General features: G+C 55.4%; 2 protein-coding genes across 2 annotated transcripts; one reads left to right on the forward strand and one right to left on the reverse strand.

Annotated features, from left to right (window-relative positions):
- The first annotated feature begins 929 nt into the window (after window positions 1–929).
- On the forward strand, window positions 930–1,622 carry LOC141027156 (uncharacterized). The gene is made up of 2 exons (XM_073504126.1): window positions 930–1,111; window positions 1,190–1,622. Exons 1-2 carry the CDS (start codon window positions 930–932, stop codon window positions 1,620–1,622), a joined length of 615 nt encoding a protein of 204 aa, XP_073360227.1.
- Window positions 1,623–9,175: 7,553 nt separating this feature from the next.
- Window positions 9,176–11,062, reverse strand: LOC141027157 (uncharacterized). The gene is made up of 2 exons (XM_073504127.1): window positions 10,958–11,062; window positions 9,176–9,727 (listed from the first exon to the last, which is right to left on the reverse strand). Exons 1-2 carry the CDS (start codon window positions 11,060–11,062, stop codon window positions 9,176–9,178), a joined length of 657 nt encoding a protein of 218 aa, XP_073360228.1.
- Between the last annotated feature and the right edge of the window lie 8,763 nt (window positions 11,063–19,825).

A 19,825-nucleotide genomic window follows, 5' to 3' on the forward strand; every position in this document is an offset into this window, starting at 1 on the left:
AGGCTATTCTAGGTGCTGCGTCACCTTATTATTGGGCCAGGCCCATGTAATTTCGAAATACATAAGTATAGGCTGTTTTTAGAGTCCGTATGTGTGGGGAAACAAGAGATAGGGTTGGTTTCGGACCCCTTCCTCAAGGGCCACGAAATTCCCCCCCTCTTCCTCCATATATACAGCCCTTAGGGCGTCGTTTAGACTTTGGGTTTTGTTTAGATTAAAAGTTCGCCATAGCTGCAACTTCGCGTACTTCGTTTGTGTTCAGCGACCAGACAAAGGCGTCACAGAACCCCACCTTGATCAATAAAGCTTTCATCTTATATTCGCAATATCCAGATTGCAATCTCAGTTTCTTGCCTGTTCTTCGTTTGCTCGCAGGAAACAGACCCTCGTGGTCAGGTTGATCGTGCTCCGGCGTGGTCGATAACCTCTCGGAGTTGGTTTAGCGATTGCTAAGGCGCGACGTCCTCGCACGTTCGTAGTCGGATCGTCAAAGTCGACTTCCATCAAAGCGATATTCATCATCTCATCGAAAGACGGGACACCTTTGCCTCTATCACTAACCAATGCAGTTTCATTATCACGCAGGATACATATAAACGTGAAAAATGCCCGTTAACACAGAAAGTGGTGGTTAAAAAAAATCACTGATAAAAAAAACCACGTTCGCATACAACCACCCAATCGGAGCGGTTCCATCGCCACAAGCCCACGATCACAAACGCAACACCAAACCACGATCTGCACAACCGCATCGTCAGCGAGATCGTGCAGTTCATCCGATGCGGCCATCCCACCCCGTGTCCTCCCCTTAAATTCAGACCCCTGCCAAAGGGCTTCTCATCCACAACAACACAAGTATCCATTGCGCTGCCACCAAATCGCTCCATCACATCCATCTCCACGCAAAACACCAAGCCCTACTACCGGCGATGGCGTTCGTCGACGAGTACCAGGGCGTGGAGGCCCACGGCACCACCAAGTTGCACGTCATCCACACCAACGACAAGAAGCAGATGGCGATCACCCTCGCGCAGTACGAGCGCCACCTCAGCCTCCAGCACCACAAGATCGTCGGCATTGATCTCGAGTACAACAACGATCCTGAAGCGACGTAGAAACCCGCACTCTATCAACTCTCCATCGGCAAGAAACACCTGGTGCTGCTCTTCGAACTGAGCGCCGCTGAAAGGTGCACCATCTTCGACAACTTCCTCGCCGACCCCAGGTACACCTTTGCAGGCTTCTCCATCGACGTTGACAAAACCAGGCTAGAGCGCGTCAATCTGGAGGTCGCCAACTTCGTCGACATCCAAAAGGAGTGGAAGGTGCCCGAGGCAACCAAGGAGTTGGACTCCCTTGGAGACGTCTCCGGCATGATCATCGACGACTACTACAACAACATGAAGAAGAAGATCACCGACGACGAACACAAGCACTGGGCCACCCTGCCTCTGTCCATGAGGCACATTGAGTACGCGGCAAAGGACGCCTACGCAGCGTACGAGATATGGAACCGCATCACCCTCACCCAGGACGGGCTTCGCCGTGCAAAGCTGGAGAAGGAGGAGCCCCCCAAGAAGCGCGCCAGGAGCAGCTGGGGATGGGGAGACGCTAACTGGTGAAGAAGAAGATGGTGCCGGCCAAAGAGCCAACAATGCCAGCGTTGTTTTAGAATTATCATCAAATTTGCTTCATGTTGTTTGCTTATGTATCATTACTTTGCTTGTGATCATTTGCTTTTGGTGAACTTAGTTTGCTTGCCATGCAGAATCGCTTGTAATGATGAACTTTGATTATGTTAGATTGCTTTCTGTTGAAATTAGTTTGCTGATGATGAACTTGTCGTATAGAATGCCTGTGATAATTTGTTTTCTGTTGTTTGCTTATGTACCATTAGATTCGAGCAGTGCACAAAACAAAATAAGATGCAGTGTGCAAATAGGACGCATGCATTGCAAGTTGTGTACCAATGCAGTACAGACTCTTCAAATGAAGTTTACACATACCCAACAAAGCAGTGCACGCCCCTAAATTTGGAAAAACGAATACATAAGAGAAAAAACACAAAAAGAAAAATGCGATCTGTATATGTAGTGCGGAAATATATGAACGTGCAGTACAAAAACGTAATCAATGCAGTACACACATGATTTACTAAGCAGTTCACTCCCCTACATTGGAAAAAAGATTACATAAGAGCAAAAACACGAAAACAAAAATGAGAACTGTGCATGTAGTACAGACTGCGTGCACATGTAGTACAGAACCCTGATCAGTGCAGTGCACGGATGGTTTGCTAAGCAGTGCACGCCCCTACACTGAAAAAAATGTAGTGCAGAAATATATGAACCTGCAGTATAGGAACATAATCAATGCAGTACACGTATGTTTACTAAGCAGTGCACTCCCCTACATTGGAAAAAAGATTACATAAGAGCAAAAACATGAAAACAAAAATGAGAACTGTAGATGTAGTACGGAATGCGTGCACATGAAATACAGAACCCTGATCAATGCAGTGCAAGAATGGTTTGCTAAGCAGTGCACGCCCTTACATTGAAAAAAATACATGACAGAAAATACAAAGAAAAAAAATTGACCACCCAGGTGCAGTCGGCCCCAGCCAGTCTCGTAGTAGGTCTGCGCCCATAGCAGGCGAGTCGTTCTGAGCCACGATGCGTGGGGCCGGGCGCACATGGGCCCACAGGTCAGAGAGCATAGAGCAGCGAGCGCCGTGTATGAGCGCCCAAATAAGTAACCAGAGGAGTTTGATACGGCTGCCTCGCCAGCGGTTATAAACAGGTCGGGCGCGCCTTCCGCGGGCGAGGTGGTACTAAACATTAGGCCGCACACAACGCACCGGGAACCAGCCCTGCTCACAGGCCGACTTCGGCCCAATGCGTCTTCACTCCCCGAACACAGGCCGAATGTGTATTCACTCCCTAAACACAGGCCCAACAGGCAAAGAGAAAGCCTGCTGAATATTAAAAAAATTACCACATACCACTCCACAAACACAGGCCCAACCACGTGTTCCGTAGTTTGTTGTGATACGACAATGCAGTTCTCTATTTTCAAGTAAGCAGTCATGTTGCTTCTCAAATGCATTCGCGTACACTGAATCAGAATCAATCCACCAACTAACACCAACCACAAACATTTATTACTCCCGTTGCTCAATTGGTTGCATAAAAAACCTATCCATTCGTGCTCCAGACTGACACAACTCCTCCCCAGTTCCTCTTTTTTCTTCCAATCGTAGATCTAGGGTTCATCCCATCACCAGCTGTTCTCTGAAATTCAACTGAACCCGCCATGGACTGTAAGTGCGGGTGTTTGGCAAGGATGGCGCCGGTAGCAGATACATGTGTTTACGCAGAGGGGCTAGAGCTCACCAACACAGAGTGGCGCAGCATGCTTGGGCGCCTGATGATACCCAACAGGGGGTTTCAGGCACCATTTCTTCATCGCCTCACACCCGCAGATCTGCAGGAAAGTTGGGTATGTTGTTCCCCTCACAATTTTCGACATAATCTAGGCTGCAAATTCACATATGAATGTATAGTTCCATCAATTTGTTCAGTAGCGTCAACAAATACAAACCGAATTTGTATTGTTGTTTAGATTTCTTACCTATTAAGACTAGATGGTTCCACCTATTTCTTCAGTACCACAACACACGAACAAAAAAGAGGGTCAGTAGATCAGTATTGCAGTTCTCTTAACATGCTAGCGAAGTACACTGTAAATGACCTTGCAGTACAAACATGTTACAGTATAATATATATCCTAGTAAAGCTAGAGGTCAATTCCGTATATAAGTTTGTTCATACATTGCAACTACTTTATAAAAATCATGTATATGTACATATTTAACTCAACATAAAACAGATCATCTTAAGTATAAAGAATGGGTATATATATGTTCATACATTGTTATTTACTTATGAACATTCTTTTTCCATCCTTTCCAAAATGCAGAAACTGCCATCCACAGTAAAATTTCCTGCTCCGAGTTCAGGGAAGGTTACTTTGGAGACAGAACACAAGAATGGGTATGGAGACATGCAAGCTGACTACCACATCGACTCTGAAGAATGCATCAACATAACTACTGGTTGGAAAGAATTTGTCTCCCAGAATGGCTTTGAGGTCGGAGAAGTGGCCATGCTATTTTTCTACAAAGAAGAAGACTCCCTGAAGTTTACAATATTTGTACTGTAGGCAGTCTAAATATAAAGCAAGCCATTGGTGGCATATTTCTAATGCTTTGCTAATGATGTATGCTTTTAAAATTATGTCCACCAGACACTTTGAACGGTGCCTATTTAAAGTATGCAACCTCATCTGCATCATTTTATCACCCATTTTTAGACAAGTTGCTGCTGGCAGTAATGCAGTTCTCTCAGACACATAGTTGGTCCTAAATATAAAAAAAATAGTCATTTGAACAGTAACAATGCAATGCGAATGGTCGAAACTTTGCAGTTAACATATGATGTTCAAAAGAATTCTCATAGTATGCAGTTCAAAAAAATTGTCATAATAACTATTCAGCTAACAAAAGCATATAATGGACCATCTATTCTAATAGCACAATAGAAGATTAACCATACTGCTAATGCAGTACGAAAGTGCATATTATGCAGTCCTCTAAAACACATAATGCAGTTTAAGAAAAGAGAAATCTCATAAGCTGCCACGACCACTGTAATGCAGCTAAAACGAAGTACACTGCTAACGAAAATGCAGTGCACTACAACGTATGCCAGAACAACAACAATAAAATTAAAGTAGTAGAAATATAGATATGTCGTAGACTAACAGAGGTGCCAATTCACTCGCACTTACATAACTCACCTAAAAATTGTCCAACAACTAAACTATCGAAAAATACCCCGAAAAAAACTACATCGAACACACGACAACTGGACGAACAACATCAGCTTTTATTTAAAAATTGAAAATCAAAGAATGAGAATTATACCCGCAATACAATGGATTAAAAACAACAACGACAGTAATTACAAGATTCAAAAACACATCGAGGCGCAAAATCCAGAAAATCAACAAGAACAGAGGAGCGGACGAAGCTCACCCGCCTACACAACCAAATTCGCGGGAACTGAAAACTAACTCCTAAAAATTACACAATTTCTAGAGTAAAAGGTGCGATTAAACGAACGATATCAAACAATTCCGACTAACAAACAACATTCGAGCGCCAAAAAGTCGCATCCGACACGAACACGAACGAACAGAGCAAAACTCGGCCGCCAAATCCCTCGATTTACCAAGATTTTAGTCGCTTTTCCTGTAAATTACAAAGAATAAAGGTCAACTAACATCCATAAACAAATTAAATCATCCCGCAACACCCGATTCCACACAGAATACGCGGGCGGACCGCCAGAAAATGAAGCAGTTCTCCCGTGTAGCATTGCAGTGCGCAGCATAAAGAACATGCAGTTCGCTTCTGTTGAACATGCAGTGCGGAAGTGTTATCAGAATAGTTATTCTGCTAATATTAGCAAAATAGGCCGGCTGTATATATATATATATATATATATATATATTGATCATGGGATCAGAATAATATTATGATCCTTGGTTGAACTTTCTGAGTTGTTCGAACTGAACTGCCCCATGTAAGAACCTGACCTTCCTGCTATCTTCGCATCCGTGGCTTCCATAGACAATTTTCCCGGTGCTTCTTGTTCTTTGTGATGTAAGTGTAACCCGGACACGATTTCCAGCATCTAAATGTTTTGTTTTGATTCGGAATCTAGCTCGTTGACGGATGTGCTCTCAGGACGTGATGAACTTGTGTCTGTTACAAGTTTGATGCATGCACTGGATGTTCTAGAACCTCTACCACGATGGGAATTGGGTTTAGGTACAAGATTAGTGGACATTTTGTTGTTATTTTCAAATGAATTTGATTTCTTGTGTTGGATTCAGGGCTCCGCAGACCCAAGAAAGGTTCGAACTCTGGGGCGTGTGCGAAGAACTCAACCTATCCAGCCAACCAACCCGTTGCCCCATGGCCTGGCTCGATGAACAAGGAAGAGAATGGACACGACAGTTTACCCAGGTTCGGGCCACCTTGCGGTGTAAGACCCTACTCCTGCTTTGTGGTGGATTTGCCTCACGAGGGGCTGAGGATGAACAAGTACAAGGGATGAACAACCTTGCAAGGTCTGCTCTGGTGAGGGAATGAGTCGAGAGTCTCGGATCCTATCTATGGTGACCTATATTTAGAGTGGCCTTGGTTCTCTTCCCCCAAAACGTAGGCGGGAAGGGATCCCACAGTGGCCAATTTGAAAGGGGACAAGTAGTACATCTTATCCTGACGAAAGGTGGTCTTCGCTTGCAAAGCTTCTGGTCGTGACGCCGCGGTGGGTTCGGCGATAACATCCTTCCTGCCGTCCTGGTGGTCTTGGTCTTGTTGCATGGGAATGGAAACATTTGCCTGATTCCTCGAGAACCCGTGCCCGCGCTTGCCTCCTTAACACCAAAGAGGAAAATGTCTTCTCTGCGCCCGCTGACGCCCGCCTGGCCTTAATCGTCATGGCTTGTGTCACTACAACCTCATGCGATTGGGCACTTCCATAGGAATCTCCGCTCCTCAGGAGCAGCCTGGGGAGGCCGCTCCCTGACGAGGTCTTGGCGTTGTCCGCCTCGCGAGGCTTGGCCCCTCGCGAGGGTCTTGTCTTGAAAGTCTTGAAGGTGGGCCGTACCAGGCCGTCGAGGGAGCCACTCCATGGGCCGCAAGCAGGAAAGTCTGGGTACCCTAGTTCCCAGAACGCTGACAGTAGCCCCTGGGCCCAAGGCGCGCTTGGACTTGGCTTCGAGGCGAAGCCAAAGGGCAAGGGCGAAGCGTCACGGGCCCGAATCACCTGTGGACCGAGTCGACGCGTGGCGCTTGATGGTACGTGGGCGTCTCCACTTCCCCATGCTGCCTCGACAACTGCCCGACTTGACAACTGCCTGGCACATGCAGGAAGGCCATCATTGCTTGAAGCGTGAGAGGACGGCGGTTAGCCTTCCTCCGGCTATAAATGGGAGAGGGGGCGGAGCCCCCAGCTCATCTTCATCTTCTCGCTGCTCGCTCCTTCTTCTTTTTCCGCCATCTTGCCAGACCATCCATGGCGCCAGTGAGGAGGTTCTCGGCCGCCGAGAAGGGAAATACCTGTAAGAGGGATCGGGCTCGCCGCCCCCCAAGAGGGGCCGCGGTCGTCCTCGCAAGTACGCCGTGACGCCGGAGGTGGCTCCCCGGGGGCGTGGGCGTACCCCCTCGAAGGTTGGCGCCGCCTCCGGCAGTTGTGGGGGTGCTGCTCCCTGCAGCGGAAGTTGCCGCGGCCGGGGCAGCCGCAGCGAAGGGGGAAGGCACGTGGCAGCCGCCCGGCCATCGCGCCCGCGATCCCATTCGGCCAACACGTCCTCGGAGTTCGTGGTGTGGGTAGAGAGGCCTGCAGGCGTCTGGTTCAAGCTCCTACGCTTCTTCACGGGCGCACTGCCGGCCAGGGGACTTGGTGGCCTCTGGCTGCAGGCCGATGGCTACTGGAGCAGGGCCTCGTGGGTGGAGGTCAAGGTCACCCCCATCGGCAACATGTTCCTGAACCACGGCTGGCAGCCGTTCGCCCGCGCACGCGGCCTGCAGGGTAGGTGTACCCTCCACTTCAGCTATGACGGCATGGCGACCCTGTACGCCAGGGAGTTCGGGGAAGATGGCAGGCGCCTGGGGTGCTGCCTGGAGAGCGACAGCGATGACGTCCACCCCTCTGACAATGACGGCCGGAGGGGCGGTGTCATCTCCGGCGGCGAGCTTGCCCTTGGCGACGGTCGCGATGCCTCTAGCGGCGGGGGCTCCTCCTCTTGGGAGAGCACGAGCGATGGTGAGTACGACGAGCCGCCACGCCGCCGAACTCGGATCGGGGAGGGCGACGAGTCACCTCGCTGTCGCGCCCCAGTGAAGTAGGAGGAGGACTCCAACTGAGCGCGGGCGTTGCTGGAGCGGGGTCTCAGGAGCCGTGATGGTCGTGCGTCCCCTTTTGCTTCTTCTCTTTTTCCTGCATAAAAAAGTAGAAAGTCCTGCTGGGCGTGTAATGTACCATGGCGCTTGCGCTGTTATATTATCGTTTTTATATTGCATCTTGATATCCGTGTTACTACTAATTGACGGGTTCTTGCTGATCGTGGTTGAGATGACTGAGCTTAGTGTGCTTGCGATAGACTCTCATGCCGCCAGAGCATGCTTCTCTGGAGCTTGTACCTCCTGCGCGCCCCCTGTTCCGGAGAGGTCCTACCAGGGTTTCGTTCTTGAGGATTCGAGAGTCCTCAGGCCTCGGGAAGCACCAGGTGGCTGTGGGGTTAGGGGTTCTCCGGAGGTGTCATGCCTTGCGCGAGCCCCGAGCGTGGGCCAGTCGCCGCTGGTATGCCGTGCCGCGATGCTCGGAGGCATGGACTCAGGAGGGCGTGCGTGCCCGTTGGCTCATTTAAGAGCGTCGCGCGGGGATTAAAACGCCAAAGGCTAGGACACCAAGGCTTTGGCGAGGTGTGTTAGCAGGCGGGCCCAAGTGCACACACCATGCCCAGCCCCCATGCCCGAGACGCGCGAGGAAGAGCGATGGGCAATTGTCACTTTCCTTAAAGCGAAGCCTGAAAGAGCGAATGCTATGAGGAGAAAAAATTCCTAACCGTTTCAAATAAAGACGCGAGAACTTCAAATTTCATTCCAAGAAGTGACAAATTAGCTATAGAAAGCGAGCAAAAGAACAACCGCATCCGGCACCTATACTAGTCCTCTGGTCTTCCCGCCAGCGTGGAGCATGGGGCTTCCACTAGGACGTGGGTGGGAGCCCTCAGGAGACTCTGGGGCGTGTACATCCCCACTCATTATTACGTGAGAGTGTCACGGGCGGAGACTTGAGAGGCGCATGGTGATTGCTGGTCACGGATAGAACTTCCGGAGGTGCTAGATGTTCCAGGCATTTTGGATAGGGACCCCGTCCTGCGTCTCCATGCACGCGGCGCCAGGCCTGGAGACACGGGCAATCCTGAACGGGCCCTCCCACATAGGCGAGAGCTTGTGGAGCCCCTCCCTGGAGAGCACCCATCTCAGGACGAGGTCACCCACCTCGAGGGTCCTGGAGCGGACGCTGCGGCAGTGATATCACCGCAGTGCCTGCTGGTACCTCGCGGCACGGAGCGAGGCTTGGCAGTGGCCCTCCTCCACGAGCACAAGGTCCATCCCCCGCGAGGCGTCCTGGCGTGCCTCGTCAAACGCTAAGACCCGTGGGGAGCAATGTTTGACCTCATGAGGGAGGACCGCCTCAGCCCTGTAGACGGGGAAGAATGGGGTCTCGCAGGTGGGCTTAGTCGCGGTGGTGCAGATGGACCACAGCACGGACTGAAGCTCATCGAGCCAACCCCTACCACAGTCCTTGAGTTTCTTCTTGAAGCTCCTCGCCTTGAGGCCCCTCAGGACCTCCGCGTTGGCGCGCTCGGCCTGGCCGTTACTCCATGGGTGCGCCACCGAAGCGTAGCATATCTGCGGTCCAAGGTTAGCCCAATATGTTTTGAAGAGGTTGCTCGTGAACTGAGAGCCATTGTTCATGATGATACGGTTGAGGACCCCAAAGTGGCTCACGAGGCCCTTTATGAACTTGACGGCCGATCCAGCTAGGATGTTGCGCACGGGCTCGACCTCCGCCCACTTGGTGAACTTGTCGATGGCGGCATAGAGGTAGTGGTAGCCCCAGGTCGCTCGGGGAAACGGGCCCAGGATATCCAGCCCCCAGACCGCGAACGGCCATGAGAGCGGGATGGTCTGGAGGCCCTGAGCGGACTGGTGGATCTGTTTGGCATGGAATTGACATGCCTCATAGGATCTCATCAGCTCAGTGGCATCATTGAGCACTGTGGGCCAGTAGAACCCCCTGCAGAACGCCTTATCCATGAGGGTGCGCGACGAAGAGTGATGCCCACAATCCCTGCTGTGGATGTCAGCCAGCAGCTCGCACCACTGGTACTTGGAGATGCACCGTAGTGAGATGTCATTTGGGCGCCTTCGGTAGAGCTCGCCGTCCTACAAGCAGTAAGTGGTGGCCTGGCGGGCCACGCGTTCCGCGCCTTCCTCCTCCGGCAAGGTGCCTCGGAGCAGGTACGCCTTGAGCTCCTCAGTCCAACACCCCTCCTGAGGTTTGAGTGCCAGGAGCAAGCAGGCTCCAGAGCTTGGACCGCAGGCTGGGGCGCCCGAGGAGGGGGCCATGAGCAGTTCCTCCCAAAGCAGCCCCGGGCCTGCAGTGAGGCAGCGCTGATGGCTTAAAGAGCCGTTCCTCGAAGACACCAGGCTTCTGGGGTTCGCGTCGGGACGCCCTCTTGGTGATGCCATCCCCTTCCTCGATTGTTCCACGTGGTACGTGCTGGAATTCCAATCCCAAGAATCGTTTTTCAATTTTGCGTACCTCTTCCAGGTATGCCTCCATGTGCTCGTCCTTAGGCTTGTATTCCTTGTTGGAGAAGTTGACGAGGAGCTGAGAATCGCCCTTGATGGTGAGATGATTGATCCCTAGGGCCGCCGTGGCCCTGAGGCCAGCTATCAGGCCCTCGTACTCCATGTTGTTGTTGGAGACCTCCTCGCCATGCTGGAAGCAGAGTTGCATGGTGCAGTAGAGCTTGTCCTAGGTAGGCGAGATGAGTATGGCTCCAGCCCCCGCGCCCTGGCGCGCAAACGCGCCATCAAAGTACATAACCCAGCCATCGGGCACCTCATCTCCGAGCGTGAGGGAACGGTATTCACCCGCCCCTCGGTCAGGGGAGTCAGTCCATTCCGCCACAAAGTCAGCGAGGGTCGCGCCATTGATGACCCTGGTGGTGCTAAACTCCAGCTGGAATGCCTGTAGCTCGATGTTCCATCAGCAACCCTCCCCGCGGCATTGGGTCTCCAGAGCACCTTTTCCAAGGGGTATGCGGAGACGACTTTAATGGGGTGGCATTGGAAGTAGTGGTGCAGCTTCCTCGAGGCGGCGAGGAGCGCGAGCAGGAGCTTTTGTGGCATGGGGTAAAGTGCGCGCGCGTCGCGCAACACCGTGCTGACGAAGTACACTGGGTGCTCAACGAGGGAAGGGGTGTCGATGATGTCCAGCCCTGCCTGCGATGAGGGGGCCTCGGGAGTCTTGCCGTCTGACGGGGTAGCCGGGGCCTCAGGACCGCCGTCCTGAGGTGGCGATGGCGCGGCCGTGCGTAGGGCGCTACGCCGCACACCCGCATCTGCGCGCTCCTCCCGGACCGCCACGAGCGCTGCACTAGCCGAGTGGGGTGTGGCGGCCAGGTAAAGCACCAGGGGTTCAAGAGGGCGAGGTGCCACCATCACCGGCGGGCTGGTGAGGTACCTCTTGAGGTCTTGGAAGGCTGCCTCGGCCTCCGAAGTCCATTCAAACGGGCCCTTCTTTTTCATCAGCTTGAAGAACGGGAGGGCGCGCTCGTCAAGCTTGGAGATGAAGCGCCCCAACGAAGTTACGCAGCCCGCGAGCTTCTGCATCTCCTTGAGGGTCTGCGGTGGGCTCATCCTCTCTGTCGCCTTGATCTTTGTCGACGTTATGGGAACGGGGGTCCCCAGACTTGCCTGCCTGCGGCCCACGGCGTGGCTAAGCCAGTAGGCCGTATGGCCCATCTTCATCAACAAGGCATCCAAGACTCTCGCGAGGGGCCAAGCCTCGCGAGGCGGACGACGCAAGACCTCCTTAGGAGCGGCCTAGTCAGGCAGGCTCACGAGGAGTGGAGATATCAAGGCAGGGCAAACCTCACGAGGCTCTCGTGACATGAGCCATGACGATCGGCGCCAGGCGGGCGCCAGCGCGTGCATCGTCCTTGTTTCCTCTTGGGTGCTAAGGAAGCCAGCGCAGGCGAGGAGTACCGAGGCATCAAGCAAAGGTTGCCATAACGGTGCAATGAGACCAAGACCAGAAGGACGGCAAGACGGACGTCATCGTGGAGCCCAAGATGGCGTCACCACCAGAGCCTTTCGCATGCGAAGACCACTTTTGTCAGGATAACTTGTACTAGCTGTCCCCCTTCAAATTTGCCCGCCGTTGTTGGCTCCCTTCCCGCTCAATATTTGGGGAGAGGACCAGGGCCTATATAAGTAGAGCTAGCCACCACAGTAGGGGGGATCGAGCAGTTCATCCAGCTCTCACCCGCAAAGTTCACCAAGCACAAGAACACCTCAACCTCAGGAGGCTGTTCTTCCCTCTGTACTGTTCATCATCAGCCCAAGAGGCAATCCACCACCACCACACTGGAGTAGGGTGTTACACCACATCGGTGGCCCGAACCAGTATAAATCTTGTGTCTTTCTGTGTTGCGAGTTCGTCGAGTTCGTCCGCGAGATCTTAGCGAGCTAGGGCGTAGATCGGCAGGAGGGAAAGACTTCGCGCGCACCCTAGTGTTCGAACCTTAAGGGTTTGCCGGAACCCCACATCCGACATTTGGCGCGCCAGGTAGGAGTGCGCCGGAGCTCCTCTCCACCAACCTGCGCCCCATGCCGCCACACTTCGCCCTCATGGCAGGTGCCCCGCCATCCACCTCTGCGGCCGGCATCAACAGTGGGGCATCTGGGTACCGAGCCCTGGCCCCCGCCCTACGGCGAGTGCGGTGGCCGACCAAATTCAAGCCAGAGATGCCGCCGTGTTACGATGGGCGGCAGACCCGTTGCCGTTCCTGCTAGCGTACGAGGAGGCTGTCCTCGAAGCCGGAGGCAATGACAAGATCATGGCCAACTGGTTCCCCATGGCGCTCGCCGGCGAGCCGCGCGCCTGGCTGCTCAACCTCCCGGGATCCACGATGGCCTCCTGGGGGGAACTCCGCGACCTCTTCGCCGCTCGCTACGCGGTGCCGGCGCACCACGCAGTCGCGGCCCTGCTGGGCGGCTCTCAAGCACCACCTTCAGACCGCCACGTCAAGCCGTTCCTCCATCAGATCGGGGCCACCTCCAAGCGCCAGGGGGCTCCGCCGGGTTGGGCTGCGCCAGAGGCCGACCTCACCTTCGGCTCGGAAGACCACCCCGACTCCACCGCCGGCTCCAGAATGCTCCCAATGCTCTGCACGCCCACCATCTGCAACGTGGCCGTTACCAAGACCCTCATCGACGGCGGTGCTGGCCTCAACTTGCTCTCCGTAGAGAGCAAGTTAATGCACATCGCCCTGGGGCGGCAGCTCGGGAGAAACACAGAGGCCTACGTCGATGACATAGTTGTCAAGTCTCGCGAGGCGAGGACATTGATTCAAGACTTGGAGGAGACCTTCGAGAGCCTGCGCCAAGTGAACTTGAGGCTTAACCCGGAGAAGTGCGTGTTCGGCGTCCCCTTCGGCAAGCTGCTAGGATTCCTCGTATCCCACAGAGGGATCGAGGCGAACCCAGAGAAGATCAAGGCCATCGAGGACATGAGCCCACCACAGACCCTCAAAGAGATGCAGAAGCTAGCAGGGTGGGTGACCGCGTTAGGGCGTTTCATCTTCAAACTAGGAGAGCACGCCCTACCATTCTTCAAGCTCATGAAGAAGAAGGGCATGTTCGAGTGAACCCCGGAGGCCGACCGGGCCTTCCAAGACCTCAAGAAATATCTTACCAGCCCCCCGGTGATGGTGGCACCACGGCCTCTCGAGCCTCTGGTACTCTACCTTGCCGCCACCCCGTATTCTGCCAGCGCGGCGCTGGTGGCGGTTCGGGAGGAGCGCCAAGCCAAGGGCGCGCTGCGCCAAGCCGGAGCTGAAGTGGCGCAGGGTCAGGAAGGCGCATCAAAGGCATCAGCGGTGGAAGACCAAGCTCAGTAGGGCAACATCGTAGAAGCTCCTGAGGACAGTCAGGTCTCAGGAACCCCTCCACCTCAGGATATGCCCCGGTCTCCGCAGGACCCGAGCCTCGACAGTGTGCCGGCCCTCATCGAACACCCAGTGTACTTCGTCAGCACCGTACCGCGGGACGCGAGGGCACGCTACCCCATGCCCCAGAAACTCCTGCTCGCACTCCTGGTGGCCTCACGCAAGATGCGACACTACTTCCAGGGCCACCCCATCAAGGTCGTCTCAGCCTACCCATTGGAGAGGGTACTCAGGAACCCTAACTCAGCCGGAAGGGTCGCTGAGTGGAACATCGAGTTGCAAGCATTCCAGTTGGAGTTCAGCACTACCAGGGTCATCAAGGGGGCTGCGCTCGCTGACTTTGTGGCAGAATAGACGGATGCCCCGACACTTGAGGAAGGAGAAGACCGGTCCACCTCCCCAGGAAGCGAGGCTCCAGACGGCTGGATCATGTATTTCGATGGCGCCTTCGCGCACCAGGGCGCGGGGGCTGGAGCAGTGCTCATCTCGCCCACTCAGGACAAGCTCTACTACGCCGTGCAACTCTGCTTTCAGCACGACGAGAAGGTCTCCAACAATATCGCAGAATACGAAGGCCTTATAGCTGGCCTGAAGGCTGCGGCGGCCCTAGGGGTGAAGTGCCTCACCGTCAGAGGCGACTCGCAACTCCTCGTCAACTTCTCCAACAAGGTGTATGAGCCGAAGGACGAGCATATGGAGGCCTACCTCGCGGAGGTGCGCGAGATGGAGAAGCAGTTCTCGGGCCTGGAGCTGCAGCACGTGCCCCAGGGCACCAACAAGGAAGCCGACAACATCGCCAGGAGGGCATCCAAGCGGCAACCGCAAGAGCCCGGTGTCTTTGAGGAGCGGCTCTTCAAGCCATCAGCTACGCCACCTCTTTCAAGCATGACTCAGCCTCGGGAGGAGCTCCCACAGCCTCTGGCCACGGGAGCCCCAGCCTGTGGCCCGACCTCAGGAGCTCGGCTGCTCTTGGCGCTCGAGCCCCAGGAGGAGTGCTGGACCAAGGAATTCAAGGAGTACCTGACGCACGGGACGCTGCCGGAGAAGGAAGAGGATGCGGAGCGCGTGGCCCGGCAAGCCACGGCATACTGTATCCAAGACGACGAGTTATACAAGAAACGACCGAACGATGTCACGCTGCGCTGCATCTCCAGCAATCAAGGAAGGGAGTCGATGATTGACATACACGGCGGGGACTGCGGACACCACTCGTCGTCACGGACCCTCGTCGGCAAGGTGTTCTGCAGTGGGTTCTACTGGCCTACAACGCTCAACGATGCAACCGAGCTGGTGAAGTCTTGCGAAGCTTGCGAATTCCACACCAAGCAAATCCATCAGCCTGCTCAGGACCTCCAAACCATCCCGCTCACATGGCCGTTCGTGGTCTGGGGGCTGGATATCTTAGGCCCGTTCCCTCGGGCGCCAGGGGGCTATCGCTATCTCTACGGCGCCATCGACAAGTTCACCAAGTGGGCAGAAGTGGAAGCCGTCCGTACCATCCCAGCCGGCTCTGCTGTCAAGTTCATCAAGGGCCTCGTGAGCCGCTTCGGGGTCCCCAACCGCATCATCACAGATAACGGTTCGCGGTTTACTAGCAACCTCTTCAAAACCTACTGTGCTAACCTTGGAACGCACATCTGCTATGCTTCGGTGGCCCACCCCAGGAGTAATGGTCAGGCTGAACGCGCTAACGCGGAGGTCCTGAGGGGCCTCAAGACCAGGACCTTCAAGAAGAAGCTGGAGGCCTGCGGCAGGGGCTGGCACGACGAGCTCCAGTCCGTACCGTGGTCCATCCGAACCACCGCCACCAAGCCGACGGGCGAGACTCCATTCTTCCTCGTCTACGGAGCTGAAGCAGTCCTCCCTCACGAGGTCAAGCATCGCTCTGCACGGGTCCTGGCGTTCAACAAAACGCAGCAGGACGCCACACGGGGGATCGATCTCGTGCTCGGGGAGGAACGTCGTCGCGAAGCTGCGCTGAGGACGGCAAGGTACCAGCAAGCGCTGCGGCGATACCACTGCCGCAACATCCGCTCCAGGACACTCGAGATGGGTGACCTAGTCCTGAGGCGGGTCCTTTCCAGGTAAGGGCTGCATAAGCTTTCACCAATGTGGGAGGGCCCGTTCAAGGTCGTCCACATCTCCAGGCCTGGCGCCGTGCGCCTGGAGACACAAGACGGGGTACCTATCCAAAACGCCTGGAACATCCAGCACCTCCGGAAGTTCTACCCATGAAGCAAGGCCCAGAGCCTGTGAAGAAAGGCCTAGAGCCTGTGAGCAAGGCCCAGAGCCTGTGAAGAAAGGCCCAAAGCCTGTGAAGAAGGCCCGATGCCTGTGAAGAATCGCCGCCCGTGACACTCTCACGTAATAATGAGTTGGGGCTGTACACGCCCCGGAGTCTCAGGAGCGTCGGCCTCAGGCCCTGGGGCTCCCGCCCATGCCTAGTGGCAGCACTTAGCTCCGCACTGGTGAGAAGACTTGAAGACTAGATTAGGTGCCGGACGCGGCTTTTCATTTGCTTTCCGTAGTTGGTTCGCTTTTCCTTAATCAAAGTTTGCTTTTGGCGTTCCTTGCTGATTTGATTCCCTCGCCTCTCACTGCATTTTTCCGGCTCGGGTTTGCTCGTGTTCTCTCTCTCGCATGCCTCACGAGGGGGCTAGGCAGGTGCCCTCGCGAGCATTTTTCTCCTCTCTGCCTTCTCGCGAGCCACCCTCGTTCGAGCCCAAAAGCTGGCGGGCCTCTCCTAGTCCGTGCCCCTCGGGTACCGCGATACAAAGCGCCAGGTCAGGGCCAGGGTGAACGGTAAATTTTTTAATGCACTTCCTAATGAGTTTTTGCAGTTCCTGAGCGAATGCAGGCCACCAAGGCAAGATGGACACGAGGAAATAAGCACCTCGTGAGGAAGAGGGCGTCCTGAATATACCAAGTTAAGTTATCTTTGCGCGAAATAACGACACGGCACGGGAACAACACGCACAGTGCAATAACCGAGGAACCATAGTTCGGCACATGCCCCCCTGGGCCCATACTGGTTTCATTCTTGATGCAGGAAAAAGAGTAAAACAAAAGTAGCGTTGCAGCGATCCGTGGAGGCAGGCCCCTAGCGGCACCCCGAGCCTAGCCGGATCCCTCTTCGCGCTTCACGGAGGCGCGGCGACGAGATGACCCACTGCCGCCTTCAAAGTGGGCGCGGCGGCTGGTCGTAGCCGCCACTGCTGGAGCTGTCGCCGGAGGAAGAGCCGCCGTAGCTGGACAAGACACGGTGGCCGCCGAGGGCAGGCTCGCCCTCATCCTCGTCGCGACCATCCCCAAGGCCGAGCACCTCCTCACCATCGTTCGCCTCGGGGCAGCACCCGGCGCGGCGACCATCTTCCCCAAACACCCTCACATAGAGGGTCGATCCACCATCGTACTTGAAGTGGAGGGTGCACCGCCTGCCCAGGCCGCACGCGCGGGTGAACGTCTGCCAGCCGCGGGCTAGGGCTATGTTGCCTGCGGCGAAAGTCTCGACCGCAACCCAAGAGGCCTTGCTGCAGCAACCATCCGCGTGCAACCAGAGTCCGCCTGGACCAGAGGCCGGCAGTTCGTCGGCGAAGAAGCGCGGAAGTTGGAGCCAGTTGCTGGCCGGGTTCTCCGACCAGACGACAAACTCCGGCGACACCTCAGCCGTGTGGAAGCGCGGACGGGGGGGGGGGGCTACCATAGCACGCCTCCCCTCGTCAACTAGACCGCCATGGCTGGGACGACCCCCTCCGCGTGCCGCGGCGCCGCCTCGACAGTGGGCCACGGCGGGGGACGCAGCGTTCTTGCGCGGACGGCCGCGTCCGCGGTTGGGCGCCGGGGAGCCGGGTCCCTCGCGAGGGGCCTTTCCCTTCTTGGTGGCAGAAAACTTCCTTCGTGGCGCCATTGGTGGCACTGGAAGCAATGGAGCGAGGAGGAAGAAGCAAGCAAGCGAGGAAGAGATGGGCGACGGGGGCTCCGCCCCCCTCCCCATTTATAGCAAGAGAAGGCCAACCGGCGCCTCCCACGATCGCAGGTAATGATGGTTTTCCTTGCATGTCGCAGGGACTTGTCAAGTCGTGGAGTTGCCGAGGCAACGTGCGGAAGCGGAGACGCCCACGTCCAATCAACCGCCGCGCGTCAACCGAGGCCGTAGGCTTTTGGGGCCCGCGGTGCTCCGTACTTGACCCTTGGCTTCGCCGCGAAGCCAAGCCCGAGCGCACCTTGGGCCCGTGGGCTATTGTCGGCGTTCTAGGAACGGGGGTCCCCAGACTTGCCTGCCTGCGGCCCACGGCGTGGCTAAGCCAGCAGGCTGTACGACCCATCTTCATCAACAAGGCATCCAAGACTCTCGCGAGGGGCCAAGCCTCGCGAGGCGGACGACGCAAGACCTCCTCAGGAGCGGCCTAGTCAGGCAGGCTCACGAGGAGCGGAGATATCAAGGCGGGGCAAACCTCACGAGGCTCTCGTGACATGAGCCATGACGATCGGCGCTAGGCGGGCGCCAGCGCGCGCAACGTCCTTGTTTCCTCTTTGGTGCCAAGGAGGCCAGCGTAGGCGAGGAGTACCGAGGCATCAGGCAAAGGTTGCCATATCGGTGCAACGAGACCAAGACCAGAAGGACGGCAAGACGGAGGTCATCCTGGAGCCCAAGACGGCGTCACCACCAGAGCCTTTCGCAGGCGAAGACCACTTTTGTCAGGATAGCTTGTACTAGCTGTCCCCCTTCAAATTTGCCCACCGTTGTTGGCTCCCTTCCCGCTCAATATTTGGGGAGAGGACCAGGGCCTATATAAGTAGAGCTAGCCACCACAGTAGGGGGATCGAGCAGTTCATCCAGCTCTCACCCGCAAAGTTCACCAAGCACAAGAACACCTCAACCTCAGGAGACTGTTCTTCCCTCTGTACTGTTCATCAGCCCAAGAGGCAATCCACCACCACCACACTAGAGTAGGGTGTTACACCACATCGATGGCCCGAACCAGTATAAATCTCGTGTCTTTCTGTGTTGTGAGTTCGTCGAGTTCGTCCGCGAGATCTTAGCGAGCTAGGGCGTAGATCGGTAGGAGGGAAAGACTTCGCGCGCACCCCAGTGTTCGAACCTTAAGGGTTTGCCGGAACCCCACATCCGACAATCTTCTCTGGGTTGGCCTCGATCCCTCTGTGTTACACCAGGAAATATAGTAGCTTGCCGAACGGGACGCCGAATACGCACTTCTCCAGATTGAGGCGCAGGTTTACCTTGCGCAAGTTGGCGAACGTCTCTTCCAAATCTTTGATAAGGGTCCTCGATTCCCGTGACTTGACCACTATATCGTCGACGTATGCCTCAGCATTTCTCCCGAGCTGCCGGCCCAGGGCGATGTGCATCAATTGCTGGAAGGTTGCACCGGCATTGCGCAGCCCGAACGACATGCAGGTGTAGCAATACACCCCGCACGGGGTCAGTAAAGTTGTCTTCTTGACATCCTGCACTGCCATCTTGATTTGGTGGTAGCCCGAGAAGGCGTCCAGGAAGCATAGCAAATCACACTCGGTGGTGGAGTCGATGATCTGGTCGATGCGCGGAAGAGGAAAAGGGTCCTGAGGGCAAGCTTTGTTGAGGCTCGTGAAGTGAACGAACATGCGCTACTTCCCGCCCTTCTTCGGGACAACGACCGGATTGGCCAGCCAATCTGGGTGTCGCACTTCCAGAATGACGCCGGCTTCTTGCAGCTTGTGGACCTCCTGGACGATGAACGAATGCTTCTCCGAGGCTTGCCGCCACGCCTTCTGCTTCACCGGGCGCGCGCCGGGGCACACCATCAAATGGTGCTCAATCACGTCTCGCGGGACGCCAACCAGGTCCATCGCCTCCCATGCAAATACATCTTTCTTCGCACGGAGGAAACCGACTAGCGCCTCTTCTTGATCTAGGGAGGCCGGCGCCTATGGTGAAGGT

Source organism: Aegilops tauschii, chromosome 7 (genome assembly GCF_002575655.3).
Source record: "Aegilops tauschii subsp. strangulata cultivar AL8/78 chromosome 7, Aet v6.0, whole genome shotgun sequence".
Taxonomy (NCBI): domain Eukaryota; kingdom Viridiplantae; phylum Streptophyta; class Magnoliopsida; order Poales; family Poaceae; genus Aegilops; species Aegilops tauschii.